The sequence below is a fragment of the Somniosus microcephalus genome, chromosome 19 (genome assembly GCF_052327205.1).
Source record: "Somniosus microcephalus isolate GS21.2 chromosome 19, FLI_Smic_1.0, whole genome shotgun sequence".
Classification (NCBI taxonomy): domain Eukaryota; kingdom Metazoa; phylum Chordata; class Chondrichthyes; order Squaliformes; family Somniosidae; genus Somniosus; species Somniosus microcephalus.
Genome location: NC_141005.1, coordinates 71,383,517 through 71,395,719, shown reverse-complemented (window position 1 = coordinate 71,395,719; position 12,203 = coordinate 71,383,517). Strand labels below are relative to the sequence as shown.

The 12,203-nt window shown below is 48.8% G+C and overlaps 1 protein-coding gene across 1 annotated transcript in view; it reads right to left on the bottom strand.

Moving 5' to 3' along the window:
- Nucleotides 1-11,610, bottom strand: part of slc5a1 (solute carrier family 5 member 1) — a 162,120-nt gene extending 150,510 nt beyond the window's left edge. Inside the window, exon 1 of the mRNA XM_085962016.1 lies at nt 11,393-11,610. Coding sequence (XP_085818142.1) covers nt 11,393-11,530 — 138 coding nt within the window. The 5' untranslated portion in view covers nt 11,531-11,610. The remainder of the gene's footprint in view (nt 1-11,392) is intronic.
- Between the last annotated feature and the right edge of the window lie 593 nt (nt 11,611-12,203).

Here is a 12,203-nt window from a genome sequence, read left to right as displayed (position 1 = left end):
CAGAGACACAGAGTGTCCACAGCACCTGGTCTGCACTCAAGGCCTCCATAATCAGCACCTGTGAAGAGACGCTCAGTCACTCGACCAGGAAACACCAAGACTGGTTCAACGAGAATGACCAGGAGATCCAGGAGCTAATAAGTCACAAGTGCAAGGCATTCCTGATCTGGAAACAGCAACAGAACTCGAAAGCAAGAAAGCAGCTCTACAGAAGCCTGAAGGCCGACAAAAAACTCGCGACCTAAAGAACAGATGGTGGGTGGAGAAAGTGCAGGAGATCCAGCAGCTAGCCGACAACCACAATGTGCGTGGATTCTTTAGCGCAGTCAAGACCATCTACGGCCCAAGCACCCAAGGCCCTACCCCACTGTGGGCCAAGAATGGAGAGGTACTCATCAAGGACAGGGAGGCAGTCAGTGCCCGCTGGAAGGAGCACTTCGAAGATCTCCTTAACCGCGACTCTGTCTTCGACGCGAGTGTCCTCAACTCCATCCCACAGCATGCTACCCGCCACCATCTCAGCACAACCCCAGCCCAGCATGAGGTTGAAAAGGCCATCCGACAACTGAAGAACAACAAGGCCTCAGGAGCAGATGGAATCCCTGCCGAGGCACTAAAGCATGGCGGATAAGCACTACAGCCGCGAATTCATTAACTCATTTCTCTTATCTGGAAGGAGGAGAGCATGCCAGGGGATCTCAGAGATGCCGTAATTGTGACCATCTTCAAGAAAGGTGAAAAGTCCGATTGCGGTAATTACAGACCTGCTGTCTGCCACAGGGAAAGTCATCGCAAGAATCCTCCTCAATCACCTTCTCCCAGTGGCTGAAAAGCTCCTTCCAGAGTCGCAATGCGGATTCCGCCCACTAAGGGGCACAATGGACATGATCTTCACCGCACGTCAATTACAAGAGAAATGCAGGGAACAGCACCAACCGCTGTACATGGCCTTCTTTGATCTCACAAAGGCCTTCGACACTGTCAACCATGAGGGATTATGGAGTGTCCTCCTCAAATTCGGCTGCCCTCAAAAGTTTGTCACCATCTGTTGTGTCCGTGTATAATAAGACACAGACTGCAGGAGAACGGTACAACAGGTGTTTACTCAACGTGGCTCACACTGGAACTGCTCTGTACAGATTACTACTCTGTGCTATATACAGGTGTGGTCACTGCCGGTACTGCAGTATACATGAGCTGTAAAAGATAGTTCCCCCCTTAAAGGTATATACATTACAATTCCTCCCCTTTTAGATTAACAGTACCATAACACTCATTTAACAATTAAATATCAAACTACAGGAAACTATGTGCTATCCAGCACCCACGGGACCGAGCTGCTGCCGTTGCCTCAAAACTGCCGTACTCTCCAGAGTTAATGTTGAGAGATACGGAGATTCTTATCTCCGTATTTGACAACAAACACTGTTGCTTAGCAACAGCTTCTAAACACTCAGGTGTGGCCTGCAAGCTCTGCATATGAAGCTGTTGCTATAGCTACAGACCTTGCACAGCTTGACTGTTCAAACAAAGCAAAAAAAACAAACAAAAAGAATAAAAAACCGCTGCTGATTTTTGCCGGTGGCTCCAGATTGCCAGATAGCTCACCTCCGGATAGCACAAAGTTTCCTGTAATCACAATTAACATTTTTAACATGCAACATTAGCTGAAAATAGTCTATTTATATATTCAGTCTTTGGGGAGGCTTCCTGATCCTTTCTGGATAGCGCCTTTCCCGAGTGTCTTGCTCTTGGTGCGGAGGCGATTCTGGCCCCCTGTCATCAATTGGTTCATCAGCTTCCGATGCTACTGTTTCTGGGGTAGATGCGACCTGTACGTCGGGTTCATCACCAGGTACGTATGGGCGAGGCATGGGGTTGACTTGTTCCTGTGACTCTAGGATCTGGTCAGCATGGCGTCTCACGATGCTCTCCCCAACGTCCACTGTGTACATTAGTGGGCCCTGCCGTGTGCATATCGTTCCTGGCTGCCATTTTTCTGTTCGGTAGTCGCGGGCCAAGACTGGTTGCCCTACATTGAAGCTCCTTGTTGGCTTCTCATGGATGTGCCGGAATTGCTTACTCTCAACATCTCGTCGTACGTTTGGTCTGAGCAAATCCAGGCGAGATCTTAACCTTCGGTTAAAGAACATCATAGCTGGGGCCTGGTTGGTGACTGCATGTGTCGCATTCCGGTAGGCGAACAGGAAATTGTCCACCTTGTGCTGCAGCGGAATGTTGTCATTGTACATAGCCTTTATTGCCTTCTTAAAGGTTTGTACGAACCTCTCAGCCAATCCATTTGTGGCTGGATGATACGGGGCGGATGTGTAATGCCTTACCCCATTCTTTTTCAAGAACCTCCGGAACTCTTCGGACACAAACTGTGGTCCGTTGTCAGAGAAAATCTGTTCTGGCAAGCCATTCCTGGCAAAAATGGTCCGTAGGACTGCAATAGTTTTCTCTGTGGTGGTGGAGGACATTTTGATGACCTCAGGCCATTTCGAGTGCGCATCCACGGCTATTAAAAACATTGAGTCCATGAATGGACCAGCAAAATCAATATGCACCCGTTGCCATGGAGATGAGGGCCACTCCCATGGGTGTAGAGGGGCCTGTGGTGGTGCATTTTGGACTTTCTGGCATCCTGAGCAGCTCTTGGTCAGGTCCTTGATTTGTTTATCGATTCCCAGCCACCACACATAAGCCCTGGCTAGGCTTTTCATTTTCACCCCTCCCAGATGACCCTCATGAAGCTCATTCAGCACTCTATCCCTTAACTTGGGTGGAATTACCACTCGGGATCCACACATCAAGGTCCCCCGGTACACTGACAGCTGTTCTCTCCTTGTTGAGAATGCTGGCAACAGTGAGCCGCCATGTGCTGGCCATCCCTTCACTGTCAAATCATATACCCGAGACAGTGTCGGGTCATTTCGGGTTTCCTTTTCGATACAAGCGTTAGTTACCGGTAGGTATTCAACTATAGTCGAATGGAATATTTCGACAGGATCCACTGCTGGTGCTTCCTCCGCAGTAGGCAGTGGCAGGTGTGATAGCCCATCAGCATTTCCATGCTGTTTCGTGCCCTTATATTCAATCTCATAGTGGTGCGCCCCTAGAAAAAGTGACCATCTTTGTAGTCGTTGCGCAGTCATCACCGGAACGCCCTTCTTCGGATTAAAAATGGAGACAAGAGGCTGGTGATCAGTCAGCAAGGTGAATTTCTGCCCGTGTAGATAGTGATTGAACTTTTTCACTCCCCACACTAGGCTGAGGGCCTCCCTGTCAATCTGGGCGTAGTTACGCTCGGCTGAGGTTAGTGATCGTGACGCAAAGGCTATTGGCCTCTCTGAGTTGTCCGAGAATTTGTGCGATAGCACCGCTCCAATACCGTAGGGTGACGCATCACATGCCAACCGAATTGGTAATGCTGGGTTGTAATGGGCCAATACCTCTTTCGATGTGATTAGTGTTTTGCTCTTCTGGAAAGCTCGTCTACATTCGTCACTCCACTTCCATGGCACCCCAGTTTGCAGTAGGGTGTTCAGTGGGTGTAGTATTGTAGACAAATTTGGCAAGAACTTATGGTAGTAGTTTACCAGCCCGAGGAACGACCTCAGTTGTGACACATTTTCCGGTGCTGGAGCCTTGACTACTGCCTCAATCTTCTCTGGGGACTTATGTAACCCCTCTTTATCGATAACATGGCCACAATACGAGATCTGTTTTCTAAAAAACTCGCATTTGGGGCAGTTAGCTCGGAGCCCATATTCCTGCAATCTAGTGAGCCCCTGCTCCAGGTTGGCAAGGTGATCACTGTCATTTTCGCCCGTGACCAGGATGTCATCCAAATAACACTGGGTCCCTGGGATCCCTTGCAGGATTTGTTCCATTGCCCTCTACCAAATAGCCGGAGCTGATGCTACCCCGAATACCAGCCAGTTGTATTGGTAGAGACCTTTATGGGTGTTGATTGTGAGGTATTTTTTTGATGCTTCTTCTACCTCCATTTGCAGATACGCCTGGGCCAGATCAATCTTAGTGAAGCGTTTCCCTCCAGATAGCGAGGCGAAAATATCTTCAATCCGCGGAAGTGGATATTGTACGGTGTGAAGGACCAGGTTCACTGTTACCTTAAAGTCCCCACAGATGCGAACCTTCCTTGGTTCCCCAGGCGTGCTGCTCAACGACTTTTTCATCACAGGGACGATGGGTGTAGCCCACTCGCTCCAGTCTACCTTGGACAGTACACCTGAACGTTCCAGACTCTCCAGCTCTGCTTCGATGGCTGGGCGGATCGCATAAGGTACCGGTCTGGCCTTAAAAAATTTTGGGCTTGCGTTTTCTTCAATTTTAATCGTCGCTGTCATGCCTTTTAGTGTTCCGAGTCCTTGCTGGAACACTTCTTTCACGTCAGTTAGGATCTTTGACAGTCGCCCAGGTGTGACGTCATCATCCTTTTTGTCAGCCACAGTCAGTGCCTGTATGGAATGCCAATCCAGTTGTATTTTCCGGATCCATTCGCGTCCCAGTAATGGTGGTCCTCCATCTTGCAATACATACAGGTCTAGTTTTGGTGTTTCCTTACCGTTATATATAACGGTCACCCTTATTTTTCCTTTGGGGTAGACTTTTTGCCCCGTGTACATCTTCAAAATAATTTTTGTGTCTCTCAAGGGTATGTGTGAGAATAGCCGCTCGTAGTCCCGTCGGTTTATGACTGTGAGGGCTGATCCTGTGTCCAATTCCATCTTTACCTGGACTCCTGCTATCTTGAGAGTGACCCAAATGGTTCGGTGATCCTCCGTTGTGATCACATTATGTAGTTTCAGACAACTCAGTTCCCTGCTTTCGGAGTTGTTATCACTCTTTTGTTCGTCTGAACTATTCTCCGTCATCTTATGTACCTTCTTGTACTTTTCTTTGGTAGGTTTCTTATTGCTGGTTTTCTTTCCCGACCTGCAGACTCGTGCTATGTGTCCTACTTTTCCACACTGTCTGCACACTTTGTCTTTGAACCAGCAATCATTCTGGTCGTGTGTTGTTCTGCCGCAGCGATAGCACTTCTCTGTTCCATATGACATTTCGTTTGTGCCATATTCTTGCGGTCTCTGTTGTATCTCTGCAGCGCCCCGTGCTGCTGCTTCATATGATACCACAATGCTGAAAGCCTTTTCCAGCGTAAGGTCCTTTTCAGATAAAAGCCGTTTCTGGGTTCCTTCACTTTGAAGCCCACACACAAACTTGTCCCTTAAGGTATCTGCCAGTCCCGCTCCAAACTGGCAGTGTTTCGATAGTTTGCGCAGTTCTGTTAAATAATCAGCATTGCTTTCATCCTTATGCTGGTTCCTTTTGTGAAACTTGAATCTTTCTGCTATCAGCAGCGGTGTGGGGTTTAAATGTTCCTGTAGTATCGTCACTATGTCTCCAAAACTCTTTTCCATTGGCTTCGTTGGGGTTACTAGATTTCGTAATAAACCATACGTCTTTGCACCCATTAAATTTAACAATACCGATGCTTTCTTGTCATCTGACACCTCATTTGCCTTGCAGTACACCTCTATTCATTCGAAATATGTAGTCCAATCTTCGACTTCATTGTCAAATGCGGTGATACTGCCACTCTTCGGCATTTTGGGTGTGGTTTAAAATGGCGTCTCCCAATGGCTTAAAATGGTGTCTCCCGTGCTTTCCTTCCTCCCCCGCTGCTGCCAACGCTGCTCCCGGCGGTTCTCGTGGCAATGGCGGCGCCCTGTAGGTTTCGCGCGCTTCTCCTGCGCTGCTGCCAACGCCGCTCTCGGCGGTCCTCGTGGCAATGGCGGCGCCTCGCGGGTTTCTGCGCGTCTCTCTCTCCGTCTCTTCGACGCTGCTCGGCCCTTTTCTGTGCCGCTTGGTCGGGCTCTAGCCCGCCGCTGTCCGGGAAGGGTCTGCGCACTACCTGTTGCCAGCCCGTTTCGCTGGACCACCTCAACTGGAAAGCCAAGCCTGGCTCTCGACAGCCTCCCCTGCAATTCTCGAGTCTCTGCTGGATGACTGGGCGGTTGCCCGTGGTCGACGCCCGAGTCTCTGGCCTTGACCTCCAAACCACTGATCTCCAGGAACGAATCCCCGGGAGGTGATGCAGAGTTGCAGGTAGGTTCGAACTTGCCTTGTCGCCAATGTTGTGTCCGTGTATAATAAGACACAGACTGCAGGAGAACGGTACAACAGGTGTTTACTCAACATGGCTCACACTGGAACTGCTCTGTACAGATTACTACTCCATGCTATATACAGGTGTGGTCACTGCCGGTACTGCAGTATACATGAGCTGTAAAAGATAGTTCCCCCCTTAAAGGTATATACATTACACCATCCTCCGCCTGCTTCACGACGACATGCAAGCCATGATCCTGACCAACGGTTCCACCACAGACCCAATTCACGTACGAACAGGGGTCAAGCAAGGCTGTGTCATCGCACTAACGCTCTTCTCGATCTTCCTTGCTGCAATGCTCCATCTCACCCTCAGTAAGCTCCCCACTGGAGTGGAGCTAATTTACAGAACAAATGGGAAACTGTTCAACCTCCGTCGCCTCCAGTCCAGATCCAAGGTCGTCTCATCCTCTGTCGTCAAATTACAGTATGCAGACAATGCTTGCGTCTGCGCTCACTCGGAGGTCGAACTCCAAACCATCGTCAACAGCTTCACCGAAGGTACGAGAGCATGGGCCTTACACTAAACATCCGTAAGACAAAGGTCCTCTACCAACCTGCCCCCGCCACACAACACTGCCCCACTATTATCAAAATCCACGACAACGCCTTGTACAACGTGGACCACTTTCCATACCTCAGGAGCCTACAGTCAACAAGGGCAGACGTTGCCGACGAAGTCCAACACCACCTTCAGTGTGCCAGTGCAGCCTTCGGTCGCCTGAGGAAGAGAGTGTTTGAAGACCAGGGCCTCAAACCCGGCACCAAGCTCATGGTCTACAGAGCAGCAGTGATACCCGCCCTCCTGTATGCCTCAGAGACATGGACCATGTGCAGCAGGCACCTCAAAGCACTGGAGAGGTACCACCAATGCTGCCTCCGCAAGATCCTGCAAATCCATTGGCAGGATAGGCGCACCAACGTCAGTGTTCTTGCTCAGGCCAACATCCCCAGCATCGAAGCTTTGACCACGCTCAATCAGCTCCGATGGATGGGTCACATTGTCCGCATACCCGATACAAGACTCCCAAAACTAGCGCTCTACTCGGAGCTCTGGCACGGCAAGTGAGCCCCAGGTGGGCAGCGGAAATGCTTCAAGGACACCCTCAAAGCCTCCTTGAGAAAGTGTAACATCCCCACTGACACCTGGGAATCTCTGGCCCAAGACTGCACAAAGTGGAGGAGAAGCATCCGGGAAGGCGCCGAACACCTCGAGTCTCTTCGCCGGGAGCAAGCGGAAGCCAAGCGCAGGCAGCGCAAGGAGCACACGTCAACCCAAGCACCCCACCCACCCGCCCCTTCAACCACCGTCTGCCTCACCTGTGACAGAGACTGTAGGTCCCGCATTGGACTCATCAGTCACCTGAGAACTCATTTTTAATGTGGAAGCAAGTCATCCTCGGTTCCAAGGGACTGCCTAAGAGAGAAAGGCGCTTATATAAATGTTGTTGTCTGTGATAGTACAGGGAGAAGATTGACAGGTAAAATCTACCTGTTGACACCTGTAGAGCTACCCTGGCTTCCGATGCCTTCTATGTTTAAAAATGTTACACAAATGTTTGGACTCCTGCCCTAGTTTTATAGCCACTGTAAGGCAGGACTGAATACTTCCATCACTCCCTGTACTGCCAAGTTATAAAGCGATTAAAAATCAGGATCAATGTAAATCACACACCATGTTAGTTTTATTCATGATTGTGAACAATAATTCATCGCTAAATGTTTGCCAGCACTCCTGTTTCAACTTGTAGTTTTGTTTGTTCATAAATTTGTTTTTTATAAGGAATAGTAACATTATTTAAAGGGTTAGTGTCACCTGGTGAATTCCCTCAAAGGACACTTAGGTTAGTAACAGAAACAACACTAAAGGGGGTGACCACAGCATCGGTGCTACAAGCCTGTCACAGTTTGTTTGAAAAGTTAAGGCTGAGGCTAGCTGAAGGCCAAGCACAATGCAACAGCCACCGGTGGTATTATAGTGATGAAGGCGTTCAGTTCTCACACAGGGTGGAGACGTTCAGCTCAAGCCGCTGTGGGAAGTAGAGGCCTGGCACTTTCCAACCAGACAAGGGAACACTGGACAGAGTAATAACCCCAGGTGTATTCCTGCGCACCTCACGACATGTCTCTAAAGGCGATGGGACCTCCCCGTGACTCGGCGGTTAAACACACTGCCCCGGTATGGTTCTGGGCCAATAAACAGCAGATTCCGGTCTCGATCCCTGGCCTGCAGTGAACTCACTGATCTTAGCCGGGAGTCGGATTGAGGCGGGAGGGGGATGTAGTGCAAACAGCCCGGGAGATCCTGGGCTAGTCAGGTGAAACATCAGCAGGGCTCCAGCTCCTAGTCGCTCTCCAGTGACCATTGCTGGACATCGGTAATTTTAAGATAATTGGCAAAAGAACCAGCGGCGACACGAGGGAGGAAAACTTACGCAGCAAGTTGTGATGGTCTGGCATGCACTGCTTCGAAGGGTGGAAGCAGGTTCAACAGTAACTTTCAAAATCGAATTGGATAAATACTTGAAGGGGAAAAATGTGCAGAGCTATGGGGAAAGGGCAGGCGAGTGGGACTCTTTCAAAGGCACGATGGGCCGAATGGCCTCCTTCTGTGTTGCAGAACTCACTTTTAACGTGGAGGGACTGCCTAAGAAGAAGAAGAAGAGAAAAATCATGCTATGATTTTATGGTCAGGTGGCAAGAGGATTGGACTGGACTGAGGTGGTCCTGGCAATGGAATGGTCACTCGGGCGAAGTAATGGATGGCTATCAGTCCTATGGACCCATACCCGGCAATGAACCTGTGTCTTCAGGGAAGGGAAGGTAAGGAGGAGGAAAGGAAGTGGTCATTGTTTGTGGGGAAATGAAGATCGCAATAAAGAATATGCAAACTCTACAAGAATCATCGCATGTTATAGCGCTGAATGAGCCCAATGGCCCGTTGTCCCTATGCCAATTCTCTGAAAGTCCCATAGTCCCATTCCCCTGCCCTTTCCTCACACCTTTATAAATGTTCTCTTTCAAACATTTATCTAATTCCTTTTCAAATCCTTTAGTGGATATTGCCTCCGCCAGTCTTTCTGGAGGGGCATTCCATGTCCTAACATCCCACTGCACAAAAAAAGAGAGTTTCTTCTTTCCCTTTCGCTGCTGATCTTAGACCTTTGCTGCCCAACTAACACCTCAAGAGGGCACATGTACAGATATCATGAGCCAAGCTCACTGAATGACAACAATGAAAGAAGCGATTCTTTCAGTCGCACGGCGACAACAGCCTAGAGTCCATTATAAAAGATGTAATAACAGTGCACTTGGAAAACAGTGACAGGATTAGACAAAGTCAACATGGATTTACAAAAGGTAAATCATGCTTGACTAATCTACTGGAATTTTTTTGAGGATGTAACTGGTAGAATAGATAAGGGAGAACCAGTGGATGTGGTGTATTTGGACTTTCAGAAGGCTTTCGATAAGGTCCTGCATAAGAGATTAGCATGTAAAGTTAAAGCACATGGGATTGGGGGCAAGATTGGATAGAGAACTGGTTGGCAGACAGGAAGCAAAGAGTTGGAATAAATGGGTCTTTTCCCGAGTGGCAGGCAGTGACTAGTGGGGTACCGCAGGGATCGGTGCTAGGACCCCAGCTATTCACAATATATATAAATGATCTAGACGAGGGAACTAGATGTAATATCTCCAAGTTTGCAGACGACACAAAGCTGGGTGGGCGTGTGTGCTATGAGGAGGATGCAGAGAAACTCCAGTACGATTTGGACAGGTTGGGTGATTGGGCAGATGCATGCCAAATGCAGTATAATGTGGATAAATGCGAGGTTATCCACTTCGGTGGCAAAAACAGGAAGACAGATTATTATCTGAATGGCAATAGATTGAGAAAAGGGGAAGTGCAAAGATGTCTTGCTGCAGTTGTACAGGGCCTTGGTGAGACCACACCTTGAGTATTGTGTGCAGTTTTGGTCGCCTTATCTGAGGAAGGATGTTCTTGCCATGGAGAGAGTGCAGCGAAGATTCACCAGACTGATACCTGGGATGGCAGGAATGACGTATGAGGAGAGATTGGGTCAATTAGGCTTATATCCGCTAGAGTTTAGAAGAATGAGAGGGGATCTCATTGAAACTTATAAAATTCTAACAGGACTGGACAGACTAGATGCAGGATGTTCCCGATGGCGGGGGAGTCCAGAACTGGGGGTCACAGTCTAAGGATAAGGGGTAAGCCATTTAGGACTGAGATGAGGAGGAATTTCTTCACCCAGAGAGTGGTGAACCTGTAGAATTCTCTGCCACACAGGGCAGTTGAGGCCAATTCATTAAATATATTCAAGAAAGAGTTGGATATATTTCTTGAGGCTAAAGGGATCAAGGGATATGGAGAGAAGGCAGGGACAGGGTACTGAGCTTGGATGATCAGCCATGATCTCATTAAATGGCAGAGCAGGCTCGAGGGGCCGAATAGCCTACTCCTGCTCCTATCTTCTATGTTTCTATGTTAAAAAGCACTTGGATATGCACTTGAAGTGTTGTAACCTACAAGGCTACAGACCAAGAGCTGGAAAGTGGGATTCGGTTGGATAGCTCTTTGTCGGCCGGCACGGACACGATGGGCTGAATGGCCTCCTTCTGTGCCGTAAATGTCTGTGATTCTATGATGACCAGTGGTCGTGACTGCCACTTGTCTGCTCACACTTGACCAGCGGAGCGCAGGCGTGACCGTGGCAGGGAGGACAACTGTTCTTCAACGAGAGGCACCCTCACTCTTCTCCAGTCAGGGCAGCCAGCAGTAAGCCAGCTCTCAGCTCCTCTTTAAGTCTGGAAAAGTCTTTGGAGATAAGAAAATGGGCAAAAAGGCGCCAATAAATTGTCCCATGCCTGTCACTGATATCTGAGTGACATCAAAGAAAAAAATTAACGAGCAAAATCAATAGTTAAAGAATCATTGGGGTCCCAGATAACAATGCTAAAAAAAAGCATTTAAATAATAAAGCCAAGAGGAAAGCGTTCTTTACAGAGCATAAATATATGTAAATATTGACATTAAATATAGATTGAACATCATTTCCATCTAGTCACAACTTTTGCAAACTTTATTCCTTTAAAAGTCGCCTATCTTATTCCCAATGTATGTTGAACCCTTGCCTCGAGTTCCAGACACTTGCTCACCCCCCGCACTCACCCAGATCCCCACAGCCAGAACCACCAAGAAGTAGATGACAATGACCGAGATGTCCGCCGGGTTGTTGACTGCCGAACCTCCAGCGCTGCCGCCGGCCGGGGCGGTGACGCTCCCCGCGGGAACCGTGCTGCTCTCCATTGCCGCTTCTGAGCAGAGGTCCTGCCTGACACAGGAGGCTCACTGGCAGCGAGCGAGGGAGAGAGGGAGGGTGAAATAATTCCTTCAGCCCTGCCTTTATACCTCGGCAGCCAAGGTGTGGTTTCCTCCTCACCTTCTGTTAATAATAAAACCAGGAAATAATGCCAGCTTTGTGCAATAAGGGACATTTTTTCTCCCACCTCGCAAAGTGCAACTTTGCTCTAATCAAGAATTTCAGCAACAGCCCGACATACCATGCGATTATTAATGATCTGCAAGTGTGTCAGCCGCGGCTCAGTGAGTCAGAAGCTTGTGGGTTCAAGTCTCACTCCAACAGACTTGAGCACAAAAATCTAGGCTGGCACTCCAGTGGAGTGCTGCACTGACGGAGATGTTGTCTTTTGGATGAGATGTTAGACCCAGGCCCCTTCTGCTCTGTCAGGTAGATGTAAAAGATTCCATGGTATCATTTGAAGAACCTGACCAACGTTTATCTCTCAGCCAACACCCCTAAAACAGATTAACTGGTTATTTATTTCATTGCTGTTTGTGGGACCTTGCAGTGTGCAAATTGGCTGTGACATGCTTTGTGATGTCCTGAGGTCACAGAGTCATAACGGCACAGAAGGAGGCCATTCGGCCCATCGAGTCCGTGCCGGCTCTCTGTAGAGCA